Raw genomic sequence first — 19,873 nt, 5'->3', positions numbered from 1 at the left:
GTATAGAACCTCCTCTTCTTCCCTGTTTGACCCAAGGTCAATGAAAAAAAAACTTTAAAAGCCTTAGCCTTTTTGACATAGGGTCATAGTCTCAGAATCTCAATCAAACAGATGGATGGACAAATAGATATTGCAATGTCTGTGTTATCTATAGTTAACACATTTGATCCCAGAAAAGATTCAACTAATTTTATCATTGTCACATCAAATTTAGCATGCTGATGAACCTGATATTTGCTTTGTAGTGTACTTTTTCAAACACTGTTTATCAAAAATAAAAAGTCTTTTATTTTTGCTGTTTATGATTTTACAGAATGTTATATTTGAGTGTGGGTGTGTGCTAGGATTAACAATGCTTATGACAGCAAAGGTCCTTCCATTTGTGGCTCCACAGAGTATTGAATCTCCGAACCTGAACTCCTGAGTCAACTGTCATATTTGAGATATGTGAAAAAATGTATTTAATTTTTTTTTGGCTCCTAAAGGTGTGGTTGAAAATAGTCAGAGCTTTGGGGTGTGAATCCCCTTATTTATCCTGTTGGAAGGAGGCTAGTACTGTACTTGTAATTTTCATAGTTTCTTGTTAATCTTATAATCTGAATTTTCTGGTTTCTTTACCACTTCAATGGTATTCTATGAACCTGTTCTTGTTCTTTGTAATATGCCTTTACCATATTTGGGATATACCTGTAGGCTTCTCTTTTATACTCTACAACAGCATCCTTATTTGGATCAGGTTGCATGTAGCTTTTTCTAAATGTTGTCAAGTCTCTTAAGTCACTTATCCCTGATGCTTTCCCTACTTTTTTTAGTTGGTCAAAAAAGTCCAAAGAAAGTTCCCATTGATAAGAGCCCAAAAGTGAGATTGAATTTGGCAAAGCTTGGAGGTTTGCCCCTTCAGTCTGTTGAAAGAAAACAGATTCTTAATTGAAGCTTTGTTCATTTCAATCTTAAGAGTGACCTACATTTGTGACAATTCATTAAAGGGTTGTAAAGTGATACTTTTATTTATTCATTTGTCTTGTTTGAATTCTAAATGATTGTTTTTTAATCTTCAAATTGATATACATTCCTTACAAATTAATTAGTTGCACCACAGTTCCATTTGCAAGTTTTGAACTACTTTGTAACCCTTGGTCTCAAAATTGCATATAAATTTATTGAAGCTAGGGAACATAGAACTTCTGTCTGTTTGAAGAAAATGGATGGATGTAAGTTGGTTTAATTACACTTAAGTCCTAGGGCCATTGCAATTAAAACAAAACAACAAAGGTTAACTATAACAACAAAGGTTTAGGATCTACCACCTTATCTCGCTGGCAAATGCGATTTAAGGTAATTTTAAGGTAAAAAAATACTTGACATTACATAAGTATAGCAGTCACAAAGAAAAACCATTCACAAAATTTTACTTTTGTGCTCAGTTGTCAACCTGAACAATTGCCCTAAATTTTTCATGACCCACATCTCTCATGACCCACACTCTTGTCTATAAATCAACAATTCATTGAAAAGGAACAACTACCCTACTGGTATTTCTTCATTTGTACTTATGTTTGATATGTTTAAAAGAAAGCTTGTATGGCTAAGTCAGTAGGCCAGTAAAGGACCAGGTGGTCCTTTAGCCAGGAAGTACAATAGGAAGCTAGGGGCCAGCCATCCTATGCTTTTGGATGCCCTTTCTGCTCCACATTTCTTTAGGTAACCTTTTAAAGTTGGGCCAATTCTAGCTGAGCTAACAGAGTCACATCACTGATCCCTGTCACAAAACCAAATAAACTGGTAATGCCAATAATTAAACCTGTGCCCTTTGGACAAAGGATTCTCAAGCTAGAGAGCAAGCCACATAGGAAGGAACACAAATGTGACCACAGAAAATTGTTTGAAAAAAGAAAATATTGAAAAAAAAACTCAAGTCATAGTTGCTGCCCATAAACAATATGCATTTTATTTAGACAAATTAAATTTAAGACAGGTATCAACAAAACTCCATCAGGAATTGTATTTACTTAAGATACAATAAGCAATATGAAAGCTTAGTTTTGTGATAATCTAGTCTTGAAATAATACAATATAAGAAAAATTATATTTTCTATTTTTTTTTTCACAAGCTCATTTGAGACTGCAATATGCCCATGGTGCACTTATAATCTCTAAAATGCTTTAAACAGAAGGAATTGTAAAGATGATTGTTCTGATCAGTAAGAAAAATATTAACATAGCTCTCTAAACTTGGCACATTTTAAGCATTCTATTTGTTTTCCACAAGCTCATTTGAGACTGCAATATGCCCATGGTGCACTTATAATCTTTCTAAAATGCTTTAAACAGAAGGAATTGTAAAGACAATTGTTCTGATCTGCAAGAAAAATATTAACATAACTCTCTAAACTTGGCACTTTTTAGCAAAGCAAATATAAACAAAAGAATTCAGCTGAAAGGTGGTAAAATATATGACAAAGCTAATTGGTCTAAATAATCAAGGCTTATGAACACAACTACCTTCTAATCTCAATTCTTTGTGTTTCTGATTCTTAGCAGGAGCTTGGTAATGGAAAATATCAGTTCTATTAGCCTACTAGATATGGTCTAGATGGTTCTGGAGAAATTTACATTTTATTTTCTCTAGAGATATATTTAATGCATAAGTGGATATGCACTATGTTACAAATCTAATGATCACCCAATTTGTATGACCACTAGATTTCAAGGGCCAGAGAAAATTCAATCCTTGAATCTAGTGATGACCTTTGATCTTGATTGCCATCATAAGAAAGTCATGGGCCTTACTTATTATTAGGCATAGGCCTACCAAAGACTATGGTGAATGCTAGATATACCCAGTGTCTGACCTAAGCTATCCAAAATCAAAGTCTTGACAATTGTGCATGCATTATCTGTAAGAGAAAAAATTGCTCCTCCATCAGACAGAGCAAAAGAATGTACAGTACTTTAATTTGCAGTAGTAGCAAAGTGATCAGGAGCTACATGGAAGCTGTTTTCAATCTGATGGTTGATTTCTGTTTCTTCCCCTACTACTGAAGTTGCTGTTGAGTAGGGATTTGAGCTTCAAAGAACAAATGACGAAAACAGCTTTCGGACTGAGTATTTAGAATTAACCCTGCATCTGGATGCAGCATTCTTTGTGAAATAAGCTTTCGGACACGGTCATAAATGTATACTAATGGGGGTGTCTCAGGGAAATTACTGAAAACCCAGAACCTATGTGATAATAATGATGTTCTGTTCACACATGAGTACCTTCTTATTGCCAACAGTATAAATTTGTTGAGCACTGTTGTTCTACTGCCGCAATGAGTCATGCCGTTAGACACTCCGGGGCTTGTCCACTGACTGAAAGAGCTGTTATCGTTGCAAGAAGTCTCCTCATAACTGAACACTTTCAAGACTTTGAATATTACGGTAGTCAAAACTCAGAATTCTGTGGTGGTTTCATTGTGTTTACCCACCGCCTGCCGTAACGCTGCATCAGAATGACAATTTGTTCAAGCCTGCCCTTCAGTCAAGTCCTTCGTGTCAGTTTGTCAAGTATGAAACCTAGCAGTGTTTGTTCCTGGTGATATGAACTATAACCCTTTTGACGAGAGTGACAGTCGTGCAAGTATTCTGAGAAGCATGTGCCCTCAGCTCGTGGCGGGAAAATGTCTAAGGTCAATAAAATTGCCATTGTACTGCCAGAGAAAGTTCTAATCACGTGTATTTCTAAGGGTATTGATGTTTCCTTGGTTAGCCATGGGGACAAAATCTTTGATATCACTAGAGCAGCGATCAGAATTCAGGAAAATATTAGAATCCTCGTTAGCGAGTATAAGCAATTTGGCCTTCAATTTAACGAAAGCAACACCGAGTTGTTGGTGCTTAATCACCGCTCACATTTCCCGCCAAATGTTCAGCTGGATGGACATATCAATAAAGCACAAGATACACTGACGTACTTTCGTGTACCGATTGAATCAAAACCTCGCGACACGCGTCAACTTCTAAAAGAATCTTTTGCCAGGAATTTTTGCAAACCGTACGTTTAGTAGATGTGTTAAAGTTCAAATTTAACCACCATATCCTAGCTAGTGTTTATAAAGCATTTGTTGTACTATATTTGCTCGCCCTTTCACCATTTTGGTTCTTCTTAATGCTTTGAATATTAAAAATATATGGGAGTTTTTTATATAAGTATGCGAAATATTTGCAATGGCTCGTGAAGAGGATTTTAGCGTGAAAAGGAGCCAATGGAACAATTACTTCTGTTTAGTAACTACAGGCCACTAAACGAAATCTCGTCGGGTTTGAAAAATAATAATTTTCGCGAAGTCCACTCTCCCCTATGAAATAATCTCATATTGGTTAAAAAAACGAAAAAAACTCCAATCTAGAACTTAGCGATTATTATATTCGTATAAAAAAACATTGTTTTTATTTATAACAATTTCATTTGTACTTCTGCTATTTTTTCACACGACGATATTTTGATTTTAGGATTGAAAATTGTAAAACTCATGGATTTTAATTTTCCGTCTTTAAATCTTTTTCACCAACATAGATAGCTGCTAAAACTTTTTCTAGTTCTATGCGCTTGCTAAACCTCGATTACAAATGACTTTGGATCCAGGATTCCAAAAATGGGCATAGCTGGATTTTTTATTATGGGTCATTTTCATGAGGACAATAATAGAACTTTTATACATCATATATCTGTGTGAAAATATCCATTTATTCAACAAGAAAGCCGATTTCTTCATCCATGTCTGATCTGGTCTCAAGACCGAGATGAATTAGAACCAAGTCTAACTTTTCTTGCATGGCCAAGTTAAAACATGGCCAAGTTTAGCCATTCTGCATGGCCAACATGCTGTATGGCATACTGCATACACCATAAGCATTTATTTGCAGAATTGATCATGCTGCCAGGATAAGCAAAAACATGCTGTCATTAAACACATCCTGTGAGAAATCATATGTTAATTTGGTTGAATGACTTCCATCTAGCTCTCACACGTATGAAGATACAAATAAAGCTTCTTTAAACAATTTACTCTTTATTCCATTAGAAAACTTAAACAGTTGGTATTAAAAAAAACATAACAAACAAAAAGAAAATGTAAATTAGCATCACCAATATAGTTAATGATTAATGCAAGCTAGAAGAACCGAAGCCACTTCCTCTAGAGCTCCCATAGCCGTCACCTGGAAAAAAATATTTTTTTAAAAGTAGCTTACATTGATTCAAAACTTGTATATTGTTTAGGTGGAGGTAAAAAAGAGAACTTGTGGTATTGTAAATGATTGGTAAAATTTTTTCTTTAATCAATGGCTCTTAGGTGTCACTTTAGAGGCTGGTATTCTTTTTGTTGTGGTAGTCAACTTTTCTGTGTCATGAGGCGGGTGTATCCCTTTTCCAGATGGGCTATGAAATTATTAAAATTTTCCCTCGGTTGCCAGATTTGACGAAAGTCAATAAATAGAAAATTTCGGTCGTATCCGACTGCTGCTTACTTTGTAACAACACAGCATAAAGAACGCCAGAACATTAATGTTCGTTTACGAATGCTTCGTGATTATTGCATTTAGGCTAAATTGTGTCACATAATTTAATGTTTTACTTTGTGATCGAAGGAAACTGAAAACTGTTAAGAGGGGAAATTTGGTGAACTAACAGGATTTAGTAGGAATTAAAGACTGCCAATGCCACTGACAAAAGAAGCTAAAATCTGGTCTATTTCTAACAGGACTTTACTTAAAAACCTGACTTTCTGTTTGGTTCCAAATTCAAATATTCTGATATTAGGCAGATATTTATGATTTTACATTTTTTTCTCGTTCATGAACGTTAGACTAGGATAGTCTGAAGTTATTTTGAATTTTATGATTGTTTATCAGAGACAGCCTATAGTATTGCCTTAGTAAACAGCAAAGTGCCTTCTATGTATTATCTATTACTTTTTCTCCTCATATCTTTGTATAAAAGGGCGGCCACAGAAACTTGAGAGTGGAATATTTTGACTAGAGATTGATAGCTCTAGGACTATTTCCAAGAATACTGATTAGCCCCCTCCCGTGGTCAATTTCGCTACCGGTGTCCTAATAGCCCTCCAGGATACCTGGTCAAAATTTTGGGACAGTAATTTTGCTGAGAATAGTCGGAAGGTTCGACAAAGTCGGAAGGGATTACATAGCTCCTTGGGCAAGGACCTGAAGTTAAACAGATTCCCAATTGCTTAAAATAGATTTGTAGCGGAAAAGGGGCTGCTGTCCAGTCGTTAGAAACTTTCAGAGATCATCTTCTGGGTTGGACCTAAATGTTTGATCTCTGACAAGTTGGAAACTGACAACCGTCAGTCCTTGGGCCAAAAGGAAACTAATTCACAAAGTTTTTTCATTTTTTGGGAGGGGGCTCCTCCAATTTGACCTAGGCAAGGACATCATATTTTTCTCGATTGGTTTGAAACTTATATACCAAGTCCTCGGGTCATGGGAGCAATGCAGAAAGAAAAATAGAAACAATTCTCTCCCATCCCCCCAAAAAATAGGGCCCGACAAATGGCTGGATAAATTCTAAAATGTCTTTCCTAGCAACTTTGTATTGAAGAGCTTGCAGATACATGGGAGGACACCCGTTCAGTTGTAAACTGAAAAATGCTAGTATCCTTTTTTAGTGCGAATACTGATTGGAGGGTGGTCAAACTCCTTTTCATGCCCTTTTCTGCTACTATGTTTTCCACAGCCCCATGCCATCAGATTATAATTCTGGAATAGACTTTTTGTTTGGAAACAGTCAAAGGTCTAATACGTATTCCTCAGTGGTTAAGTTTACCCCCACAGTTCCAGGGACAATGAACTTAAATCAAATTAACTACCCATCGTTCACAGATAGTTTTTAGTGGAAAAGATGACAATGTTTACTCTTTGTTATCCGGTCAGCGATCAGCACCCAGTACCCAAGGTATTATCCTGGAAACAATACTTGCCCCTAAGTAAATCCCAAAACTCTTTCTGCAATATCTAGAGAATAACTTGGGGAACCTACTTGAAGATTTTAGGAAGTCATGGGGGATCAAACTGATCTTAGGTTCCGACTTGCGGGAAAGGTAGAAAGACATTATGTATTGAAGTCATTGAAATAACATATCAGCATAACAGTTAAGGGGATAGGGTTGAAACTTCTAAGCATACTGTTGGAGAAAAAAAGCGACAGGTTGAGAAGGAGATTCCAAATTTTGTATTCGAAGGATGAAGAATTTTGATTCCAATCTACCTAAACATTTTTGAGCTCATATGGGAAGCATAATCATTGCAATATTAAGTAGTAAGATAAATTAAAAAGAATGCGTGCACAATATTTCGGAAATGTCTTGGAGTGCCAAACCGAAAATTCTTGGAATATTGAAGTTTTGAGAGAAAATTCAGTAATATCGAGGCTTGACGCGTAAAATCCGAATCATTTTACGCCTGTTTGCTTTAGAAATTCGAATTAGAAAATTAGAAATTCGAAATTAGAAAAATTCACACCTCATATAACATTTCGGGGTAAAGGAAATCTTAATTAACACAAAAGATTAAAAAAAGTTTCTAGTTATATTGGTTTGTGACGTCGTATTTTTTGAAAATATGTTTTGTTTGCAGCAAAGTGCAAATGATGATCTGGTTATTGCAAGGTCTGGTTATCGATGCTATTACGTTGAAACTAAGTTAGGAAATTTATTTTTCATAGCGGAATATAATTGAATAAGCTATGAAGGGTCTGTAGCTTTTAACATGGGCTATGAAATGATTTAAATTTTTCCGCGGTTGCCAGATTTCACGAAAGGCAATACAAAAAGATTTTTGCGGCCAAATAAATAGCTTGCTTAGTGTTTCCGATCAATGTCTAAAATATCATTGCTTCAACTGATAAAAATGCATTTAAAATGAATTTGAGACAAACTTGGACAAGCTGTTTAAAATAAAGCAGCCTCCTATTTATGGTATAAAATTCATGTTAGTATTCTTTTTCAGATGAGTGTTTTAATAAGTTTTGATCAATGTTCTAGAGCGCCCATAAACAAATTTTTAAGCAGCCAGCCAAACGCCAGGACTCCCATGGCGGCACCACTTTGTTACTTTGTCATACAAAATTTATTGTATTTTTTCTAGCTTAAACTAAATATTGCACTATTTAGTTAACTTAATTGGTAAATTTTCTAATTAATTGAATGCTGAGATGGCTAAGAGATAAACAAACCTATAGAATCAATATTTTATCTTAAACTCAAATTTAACATTTACTTGTGCTGCGATAGAACGCTAAAGTTTGTTTGTATCAAAATTTTTTAAGAAAGACTGCCTAAACACAAGGGGGGTTGAAAATTAATGAGAATTGTTTTTTAAAGCGCTTTAAGACTCTAGCAAGACTCCTTTTTATATATGGAATAGCTTCTGTTCGTTCTAATTTTGATACAGGTTCTTACTTTCAGCTGAAAAGAATAATTCAACTCTAAGTCCACGGGCCATACAAAGAACTCTCTACTATATTATTTGCCTGAAAGGCCACTTATTTATGGATCCAAAATTGCGAGGAGAATCGTTTACAGTTGCTACGTAACTGTTTGTAACTGCCCTGTAGCAAAGAAAAAAAAAGATGTAAATACCGTCTTATATTTTCACGTTATAAAGTTTGCTTTAGTTCCATTTTTTGTTCAAAATATTTTCTGCAGCCAATCAAACTGTTATTTAAAAAAATACTTTATTTTCCTATTTTATCCTGGATAAGCTGCTGGATTTTCGTTGGATTTTTCATTTGGACAATGGGACAGATAACACGACAGGCTAATCAAAATTTGGTTCAATTTTAGGATTATAAAAAGAAAATACATTATCGGATAAACTAGTGACTTATAGTGCATTTATGCGTTAAAATACTACGGGATAGTATCTGAGAATCTTCAGCCGCATTGTTCCCCAAATTTCAATTGATGTTTTAATAAAAATCTAAAAGCTAAAAAGAGAGAAAGAGCCATTTGAAAGATAAAATCAAATTCTACAATTTGGCAAAGGAAATAGCAGATTCCTTTTTCTCACTCCTCAACAGCCTTCTTATTGAGTCCTGAAGTGGTTTTGACATGCACGATAACTTATACCGGATCATCCAGCAAAATATTAATTTCTCACTGTGATGCTTGGGAAATAATTGAAGGGTAGTTGGAGACACAGTGTTTCTTTGACGAATACAATTTATATTAACTAATAAGCAAATAAGGTTTGTTTGACAAATTTCTTACCTTGGATGTTAGCCTGAGCAGCTGAGGCTGCTGCAGCGGCTTTGTTTGCTGCCTGCTGAACTGCATTTAAGTCACTTAATGATGACTGTTGTTTTGCAGAAAGTGTAGCGGCATTTTGCTCTGCTTGTGCAGCCATTTGAACTTGAACTGAAAGGACAGCTTGTATAGCTTGTAATGCAGAGGCTGCTTGTGAAACGTGGTTATTGGCTGCTGATGATATAGCTGAAACAGTCTGAGCAAGTTGCATAGCCTGGACCTGAGAGATTTCTGCTGCCTAGAATAAAGCTTCATTATAAATTTTCCTTTTGAAATCTTAAGTTTTTATTCTACTTTTTATCTTTTCACTAATAAATACTTCACTATAATAATTATTGTTGTGAATTGACCCACATCGTTTGGGCTCACACAACAAAGACTGGTTGCCTTCACCCCCCTCCCTTCCCCAATAAAAATCGACAGTAAGCATTCAGCTACTGGCACCCCTTCGATTATGGTATTTTGAGACAGGGCTTGCCTACGTTTTGTTCTCTTTATAGAACAGCCTATAATGGTAGTTTCAAGATGTCTACAATTATTTTCCCCTCACCCATCTCAACAACCCAGCCACCAGCTTCAGAGCAATTTGGGCAGACAACATTCCTTCTTTAAAAGAGAAGTTTCCCATAGCGATGAGTATAGCGATGGGAAGTTTCCCATCGCTATACTGCTGTCATCACAAACAATTCCATCTTCTTGGAACTTCTTTCTCTCAACTCGGGTTACTCCTCATTGATTTTCGCTTGCTGCACTAGCATATTTCCACATGTTCAGGCAGACCGACTTCCCTACCCCCCTTTGTTTAATTGTGGCTGCAATTACTGGCTTTGATCCATCCAATCTCTACAGCGTATTCCAAAAAACATCCTGCTTCATGTTCAGACACTAGGCAGTTTGCCCAGTGGCTGAGGGACTGAAATCGGCAGTAACACACTCCTATTTGTGCCTACTACTCTTAAGGACACCATCTTAGGGTTATCACCCAGATAAACCATGAATAAAAGTTTGTATAATAGTTATCTTTTGAACGCAAAGATAATCTTGGCATCCATTAATTGTGTATGAATCTCTTATGATCAGTGTGATGATAATAAAGAAAAAAGGGAATAATATAAACTAATCCAAATTACAGAGCTTAATTTTAATGTCGAATAGTTTTTTTTCATAATTATAAATTCCTTTCTTAACAATAATAAAAGAGCTTAGTTATTTAAAGTAATTATATGTAAAACAAAAAGTATTACCATAATAAAAACCTTGGATTTTTGATGAGATGAATTTGAATCCCTGCTCTTCTTACTCAAGGTGCAATCGATTTTCTGTGCAATGCAATCTGACTTTATAGTTAGTGTCAGTTCAAAATTAAATAAATAAAAAAGTTTGTTCAATTGAAAGTAAGGAGCAACATTAAAACTTAAAAGGAACAGAAATTATTACGTGTATGAGGGGGTTGTTCATTCTCTAAATCTCGCTCTTACGCTAAGTTTTTTTTGTACTTTTAAAGTAAGCTTTATTGTTCTACTTAAACGAACATATCAAACAGTTCGCGGTAACGAACTGCAGTAATGAGTGACCCACCTCAATAGTAACCAAAACTCTAAAAAACGGATTTGAAACACTAAAAAACAGATACCAATAGATGCATAAAAAGAATCTTATTTTTATGCTGATTTTAAATATATAAGTTTCATCAAGTTCAGTCTTACCCATCAAAAGTTATGAGCCTGAGAAAATTTGTCTTATTTTAGAAAATAGGGTGAAACAACCCCTATAAGTAATTGAAACTTAACAAAAATCACATCATCAGATTCAGTGTATCAGAAAACCCTGGTTTAGGAGTTTCAAGCTCCTAATTACAAAAATGTAGAATTTTGTATGTTTTGCCAGTAGACAGATCACGGATGCGTGTTTATTAGTTTTTTTTTTCTAAGGGGTGATCGTATTGACCAAGTGGTCCTAGAATGTCGCGGGAGGGATCATTCTAACTGCAATTAAAAGCTATTGTGCCCATTTTAAGTGGCCAAAAAATTGGAGGGCACCTAGGCCCCCTTCCACGCTCATTTTTCCCCAAAGTCACCGGATCAAAATTTTGAGATATACATTTTGTTCTGCATAGTCGAAAAATCTAATAACTATGTCTTTGGGGACGGCTTATTCCCCCACAGTCCTCGGAAGAGGGGCTGCAATTTACAAACTTTGACCATTGTTTACTTATAATAATGGTTATTGGGAAGTGTACAGACGTTTTCAGGGGGACCTTTTCGCGTTGGGGGCGGGATGGATGGATGAAGGCTACGCGGGATGATCTTTCAATGGAGGAATTTATCACGAGGGAAGAGAATTTCCATGAAGGGGGCGCAGAATTTTCTAGCGTTATTTAAAAAAAGCAATGAGAAAATATATTTAAAAAAGTTTTTGAACTGGAAGTAAAAAGCAGCATTAAAACTTAAGACGAACATAAATTATTACGTATATAAAAGGGTTTTTCTCCTCGTCAATACCTCGCTCTTTACGCTAAAATGTTTTAAGTAATTTCAACTATTTATTTTTTGGCCTTTGTGATTCAGGGGTCATTCTTAAAGAATTGGGACAAAATTCAAGCTTTAGTGTAAAAAGTGATGTATTGACGAGGGGGCGGACCCCCTCATATACGTAATAAAAATATAGAAGTTCCTTACGTAAGTTAATTCATAAGTTACGTGTATTTATGACTAATAAAAACGTTTGTAAAAAAATAAAGCTCTTGTTGCCTTTTTAAGTAATCAAAAATTGGAGGGCAACTAGACTCCTCTCCCATTCCTTTTTCTTATCAAAATCCTCCGATCAAAACTATGAGAAAGCAATTTAGCCAAAAAAATTAATATGCAAATTTCGTTTTAATTATGCATGTGTTGTGAGCCAAAATCAAAACATACATTAATTCAAAAATGTTCAGAAATTAAATAGAAAAAGAAGTTTTTTTTAACTGCAAGTAAGGAGCGACATTAAAACTTAAATTGAACAGAAACTATTCCGTATATGACAGGGGTTGTCCCCTCCTCAACGCTCCACTCTTTGCGCTAAAGGTTTTTATTGTTTTAAAAAGTAGAGATGTGAGAAAGAGTCAAACTTTAGCGTAAAGAGTGGGGCGTGGAGGAGGGGACAACTCCTTTCATATACGGAATAATTTCTTACTGTCGCTCCTTACTTGCAGTTAAAAAAACTTAAAACTTGTTTTTTTTATTTAATTATATTACGAGTTGTTTTTAAAAAATTGTGACATAATTCAAACTTTATAATAAAGAGCAAGGTGTTGAGGAAGAGCAACCCTCTTAATATACGCACTAGTTTCTGTTGGTGTTAATTTTTAATGTTGCTCCTTACTTTCATTTGATTTTTTTTTTTTATTTTAGATTCTGTTCGCTATTTAAATAATACCAGGAAATCTGGCTACACCTCCACGGAAAATCCCTCTTCCCCGCGTATTGATTCCCTTAGACAGCTCAATAATGGTGAAAATTTAATGCAGACCATTACCCTTAACATCTCCACACGTAAAATGGAGTCGGCAATGAGAAGGCAAGACACTAAAAGAATTTCATATAGGAATTCTGGCCAATTCTCCCAGTGTAAAATGTTTCCCGAGAAATTCACCCCCTGGAAACTTTCCTCCCCATGGAAGATTATCCACGTGAAAAATTCTACCACTAGAAAATCCTCCCCCTAAAAATGTATGCATACTTCCCAGTAACAAATACTATACATAAGCAATGTGCAAATTTTTACAACTTAAAGACCTTTCACCAGGGGTTGTGTGGGTCATGATATTTACAAACGCATAGTTATTCGGCCTTTCAAGTATGTTGAACAAAATGGCTATCTCACAATCGTGATCAGATAACTTTGAGATAATAAGGGTGTGGGAAGGGGCATAGTTGCCTTCAAATTTTGGTTACTAAAAAAGCGGACTAGAACTTTTAATTTACGTTACGTTTAATTTACCTTTCACAATATTCTAGGAACACTGGGTCGATACGACAACCCCTGGGGAAAAAAAACACGCATATATGATCTTTCTTCCGGCAAAAATACAAAATTCCACATTTTTTCGGATGTAAACCTCTACAGTAGGATTCTCTGGTACGTTGAATGTGATGGTATGATTTTCATTAAGATTATTTGACTTTTAGGGAGTGTTTTACCCTTTTTTCGAACTTCAGGCATAGTTTCTCAAGCTCGTGACCTTTAATGAAATGAAAAACTTAATAAAACTTATGTATTTAAAATCAGCATAACAATCAGATTCTTCTGATTTATATATTGGTTTCAAAATTCAGTTTTTTACAGTTTCGGTTACTATTGAGCCGGGTCGCTCCTTACTTACAGTTCGTTACCAAGAACTGTTCGATAGGGTCATTAAGTGAATGAACGAATGTTCCTTATTACCCATCTATAAACAAAAAAAAGGAAACGATGGAATACATTAAAAGAAAGGAAAACATAACAAACATGTCATAAGATATACACAGATTACTAATAATACCGAATCTAAAATAGTACGCCCTTCCCGGGGTGAAAAGAGGACTGGTTACTCTGTTTCTGAAACTATTCATCCCTTGCCTGAGCCGGTTCCACCAAGCCAAAAGGGTTGACGATTTACCTATTGTTGAACCACCGAGGGGCCTGAAGCAAAAACTTCGCATACTTAAAATAGATCTTTCGCAACACTCGCCAATTAAATTCAGTAAAACTGTCCCAAATGGGGTTAAATATAGAATATGCCGGGGAGCCAAACTATTATATATTCGAGAAAGGACTTTCTGTTCCAGATTAAGTTGCAGTGTAAAAACACTAGCATAAGAAATTTTAAGTTTGCGTTCAGCATTCTGAAGCAAAAGCTTTCGTGTATTCTTAATCAAAGACCCAATCGGGAGACCTAAATATGTTAGTACAGTGGTCGGTGCCACCTCACCATCACTTAGACGGACACTATCGGACAAATGACTACCGTGTAAATTAAAGAAGAGGACTGGGGCTCACAGCATTCATACTTAGTCCAATTTGTTGATATGTATCAGATAGGTTATCAAAACTCCGTTGAAGACTAGCTCTTGACTGACACGGATTTAACCGATAGTCCGCATAAAAAAGCACTGATGTATCCATCCCTTTTGAAATGCAACTAATAGATAGGACAATATGCGCAGGAAGAGACGTGTTGTTATAGATAAACGGTGATATGATTCTGTCGAAGATAGGGAGCTCACTATCCAAAAGTACATTTCCCAACTTCGAATGAACGTTTAGATGCCTATGCATATAATATAACGGAAAAATTACATCAAGACCAACACCACGGCTATGCAACTCCAACATGGCCTGCGACTGATTAAGGGAATCAAAAGCATTCATAACATCGTATGCTTCGAGAACCAGAGTGCTCCCAGATGCTTCTGTATCTCTGAGTGTATTACAGAGATTCTTAAGGGTATGGAAGCAACCTAAACCTGAATGGAACCCGAACTGGAATGGTTTTGAAGCTTTAAAAGACTTTAAGCGTTTTAAGAGCTTTGAGTCTCGGGATACATATACTCTGAAAGTTTATAACTAAGTTTGTAAAAATTTACAAGCTGGAATAATAGAATAATTTTGAAGCAGAAAAAATTAATTACGAAGAAAGTAAAAACAATGAAATACTGGAAAGTCGTTTCGACAGAATCAACTAATTGTTTTTAAGAAAAATCTATTACTGCCAAACTAAGAGGATAATACCGACCACAATCTATAAATTTTTATGATATTACCACATTATAGTGTTGCCACATCAAGCGCGGAAAAATAAGCAGAATTAATTAATTAAACCGTACACCTCACTTCGCCCGTAAAAACTTAAGCATTCACAAGTTGTTGGTTCTCACAGACAAGTATACTTTCAAAGGAAAGCTTTAGTTTCTTTAAATTTTTGGTGCTATATGTTTTAGCTCATTTTTCGATGATTTTTAACCCCCGGTTCTTTTCTTTTTCAATTTGGTACCCACTGTTCCTCACAGTGTCACAGTCCTTTAAATAAAATTGAATTCCAAATTTTCATAATTTTTAAGACGTATATGGTTGTATTAACCATATAACCAATTCAATATAACCAATATAACCAATAAAAAGTTCCATATAACCAATTGAAACAATCAGATTTTTATTTTTGCTGTCCTTGGTAATTGAAAAATTGGGAAATCCTCATTTCTTAATCAGCGAACAATAATTTCATTGAAATTATTAATAAAATCCATGAAGTGAAGCAGCTGCCAAGAAGGACTAATTGACAAAGAAATTTCACAGCAAACAAAAACCTTACTGAAACTACAATGGAACATAACTTTTCTTTGCTAATTCTCTAGGGAATACAAACACAAATCGACATTTATGTATAGAATTCAAGGCCATTACATAGGACCTGGTGCATTATTGTGGCAGGAAATAGGGGGCTAAAACGCTTACTTTAAATATGATAGCTTATGAAAATAAAAACCAATTAAAGAAGATCGTTCTATTTTTAGCCCCTTATTTGAGACTCGTTATTTAATTAAAGGGCCTTATATTTTTTACTCCTATATATAGAAGGTATTGACATGGAGTCTCCAGGCTACAGTTCAAAGTTACCTAGAATGTAATTAGCTTCAGGACTGTACAATATTTTAGTCTGGTTTTGATAGTTTTTTTTTTTTCTATGTAAATCTATCTTAAAATGAGGTGGGAGTCTTGGTAAATCATGATAAAATGAAGCTATAACAGCTATGCAAGATATGTCTTTACCTATGATCAATCATGTGCTTTAAGAACCTAAGTTTTTTTTTTTTATATTTTACCATTTTGACCATTTGAAAATTTTGTGTATTTAACCATCAATGTGGCCGATTGATGCCGATGGTCTTGAATGAGGCAGGAAAAGGCCATACTGATTTATCAAAGACTGGAGCCGAGGTAGCTTAGTGCTGCAGTGAGCTTTTAGTCCAAAAAAGAGTGGTAGTTCAATCCAAAATGTTTCAGAAATAAGATAAATAGCCCAAAAATATAATGAAACCATCAGAAACAGGGTTGAGCAGCCCTAACTTACGAAACTATGTATACATAGTTGACAGGGGCAATCAGCATCAATACAAAATGTAGCAATACCATGCCTAATTGTTATGAAGATTATCCTGTTTTTCAATACATGATCACTTCTTCAAAGTCTCTACAGACGAATTCATTTTTTGAAGGGGGGAGGGGAATTAAAGAAAACGCACCAACAGATAAATTCAATAAAAATACGGTTTATGTTAACACTTTAGAAAAAATTATTAGATGAGAGGGGACCAATGTTCAAAGTCTTCTCATCTGTTGGCTTCTTTTAATTAAAATATCCGGGAAGATTTTGAATATTCCTGTAAGTATTAAAACCCAATTCTGAATTGATTCCAGAAACCCTGCTGCAGGGATTTCAGAGCCAGGTTTTAAGGATGTAATACTGAGTTGACCTTAGTTTTCCGGGAAATTTTAAAGTGAGGAAATGGGTATGGTTATTTGGGATTTTCTTTGTGCAGTTGCAAATTAGTGGAAAAACTGACGAGATAAGTAGTGGATAGACAAGAAATTCTACTCTAGTGTTTGAAATAAAACATAAATGAGCAAGAATTACCTGAGCTGCTTGAGAAACATCAGCGGCTAGACTTGCCTCTACTTGTGCTGCAGATTGTGCTGCTTGCGTAGCTTGAGTAATTTGCTGAGACTGAGTTTGTTTTGCAGCAACTGCTGCAGCAGCTCGCTGTGCAGCTTGAGATGCTTGATCTGCTAGTTGTGAAATGGCTTGTTGAGCTGCTTGCTGAGCTGCAGACATCTGAGCTACTTGTGCTGACTGGGCTATATTTGCAGCTTCTTCAGCCAAAGCAGTAGCACCACTATTATCTTTGTAGCCTGTCCCTGATGATTTATGTGAGCTAACGACAGCAGGGAGTGTCATAACTGGCTGTAGAGCGGATGAAAAACCCGAGCCATAGCCTGAAGATGAGCCATATCCAGGATTGATTGGTGCTGGAGCAGTAGGCGGCTGTACTGACGGTTGTGGGCCGTAGCTTGAAGGCTTTGAGGGTGTTGCTGGAACTGAATCATAGCCAGAAGATGAGCCATAGCCAGGATTCACGGGTGCTGGAGAAGGAAGTGGTTGTACTGAAGGCCGGGAGCCGTAGCTTGAGGTTTTGGATGGGACCGATGGAGCGGAACCATAGCCGGGAGATAATCCTTGGCCTGGGCCAATGGGTGCAGGAAGAGGAGCTGGATGTAATGAAGGCTGAGACATATAGCCTAAATGTTCTGTCTGAACTTGGCCATATCCAAAGGATGGTCTTTGTCCGGGCTCAGCTGGTGTTGGACGAGGAACTGGCTGTACTGATGGATTTGAGCCATATCCAGAAGGTCTTAGCGGGGCCGATGGACTTTGTGCATAGCCAGAACGGGATCCATATTCATGACTAGTTGGTGCCGGAGGAACTGGTTGCACTGAAGGATATGAGCCGTAACCTGAAGATGTAACAGGAGCAGGAAGTGTTATTCCAGGTTTTAATAGAGTTGACGAGCCGGCACCATAGCCAGACGATGAACTGTGTTCATGTTGAGCCTGTGGGTAGTCAGGAACAGGCTGTACTGCTGGTCGTTGACCGTAGCCAGCTGGTCTTTGGTACGAAGAACCTACGTTAGTTGAATGTACAGATGCCGGTAAAGTTTCCGGTTGAACAGAGTGACTAGAGCCGTATCCACTCTGCCCGTTAAATGATCCAAAACCCCTTCTATCCTGAAATATAAAATATATAAAAGTTAATATTTGTAATTAAAAATCACTCACTAAAAGAGCTGAATTAAAACCAAAAAAAAAAAATAATATCGATACAAATCAATGAAGATCCTATCTTTTGAATAAATTCATATTAAAAAGAGCATATCAGCGTTAACTCTAAACAATATCCATGTTAGTATTACTCTTTGTTTATTAACACAAAACATGAAAATAGGCTAGGGCACTTCATTAAAAATAGAAAGAAAAATCACCTGTACAAAAACAATTGTTCTAAGATGGAATGGGAAGGCAAGGCCGGCTCCCCACTTTGAAGGCAAAAATACAAAAATTGGCAATATTTGAACAAGTTTATTGCTTTTCTTGCATTTTTTTTTCAATACTCGACTTCCCTCATTTGTAACAGTATCCGCAGGTCCACCCTCCCCTATTAATTCTTGTCAGAACCCTCGCAGGTACCAAAAACGCAGACATTTTAAATGGCGAAAATTTGGCTTGAAAAATGCTATGAGGTTTCTATGTGCTGTGTGCTATGAATTTATGAGTTTTATGTTAATCAGAGTCACAAATTGTAACCTTTTCGTACATTTTTGCTAATATTAGATACTTATATCTTCTTATCTAAGTTCGACAACCACGCAGTGAAACTGCTTTTCCACACTGTCACCTTTGAATTTCAATGGATCTACCTTCAATCTTTACTCCAAGACATCTTTCTAAGTTATTGGCGCGTGGGGCTGGGAATCATTTGTCCGAGGGGCTTGCAGAAATCTGCGGAAGATTAGCAGGAAGGGTGTCCAAAAGCGCATAATGGCTGGTACCCAGCCCCCTATTGCACTTCCTGGCTGAATGGCCACGAAACAGAGATCAGCATCGCTGGTTTGGACCTTAAGGGTCTAATGCTGTCATACTTATTTATTTACTTGTTTTTTTACTTACAATTCTTACTCTGCAAGCGCTATATTTTCAACGGTGCATGTTTAACAATTGTGCCGCTTGAATCTCAAAAGCTCAACATACTTTTCCTATTTTTTTCGCTATTTTACTTAAAATTTTAAATAAACGACTAATTTAGCAAATACAAACAACGGGAAGAATACATTCACCGGAAAGAGGAGAAAAACGCATGGAACTAATTCTTCATTGAAAACCTCTTAAGCTTTGACTTTTTGGTCAATTGTTTTTATGTGCCTTTGTTAAATGGTTTAGTATCAAACAGCTTGTGATAACGAACTGTAAGTAAGGAGCGACCCCGCTCAATAGTAACCGAAACTCTAAAAAACGCAATTTTGATACCAATAGATACAACAAAAGAATTGGATTTTCATGCTGATTTTAAATATATAAGTTACACCAAGGCCAACTCATCGAAAGTTATGAGCCTGAGAAAATCTCTTCATTTTCAAAAAAAAGTGAAACAACCCTTAAAAGTCATAGAATCTTCATGAAAGTCATACCATCAGATTCAGCCTATCTATAAACTCTATTGTAGAGGTTTCAAGCTCCTATCTGTAAGATATGGAATTTTGTATTCTTTGCCAGAAGAAAGATCACGGATGCGTGTTTATTTTATTTTTTGTTTTTTTTTCCAGAGGTGATCTTATCGATCCAGTGATCCTAGAATTTCGCGAGAAGGATCATTTGAATGGAAACTAGAAGTTCTAGTGCCCTTTTTAAGTAACCAACAAATTCGAGGGCAACTAGCCCTCTTCAGCGCTCATGTTTTCCCCAAATTCACTCAATCTAAATTTTGAGATAGACA

At 36.1% G+C, this 19,873-nt stretch overlaps 1 protein-coding gene across 1 annotated transcript in view; it reads right to left on the bottom strand.

Annotated features, from left to right (window-relative positions):
• Positions 1–5,037: 5,037 nt before the first annotated feature.
• The window catches only part of LOC136039179 (ice nucleation protein InaA-like), a 35,198-nt gene continuing 20,362 nt past the window's right edge, over positions 5,038–19,873 (bottom strand). The window contains exons 4-6 of the mRNA XM_065722700.1: positions 16,963–18,111; positions 9,273–9,546; positions 5,038–5,202 (exon numbers count right to left, since the gene is read on the bottom strand). Of these exons, the coding sequence (XP_065578772.1) occupies positions 5,147–5,202; positions 9,273–9,546; positions 16,963–18,111 (1,479 nt within the window). The 3' untranslated portion in view covers positions 5,038–5,146. The remainder of the gene's footprint in view (positions 5,203–9,272; positions 9,547–16,962; positions 18,112–19,873) is intronic.

The sequence above is a fragment of the Artemia franciscana genome, chromosome 19, assembly GCF_032884065.1.
Source record: "Artemia franciscana chromosome 19, ASM3288406v1, whole genome shotgun sequence".
In the NCBI taxonomy this organism is placed as follows: Eukaryota; Metazoa; Arthropoda; class Branchiopoda; order Anostraca; family Artemiidae; genus Artemia; species Artemia franciscana.
This window is presented reverse-complemented; position numbering and strand designations above follow the sequence as displayed.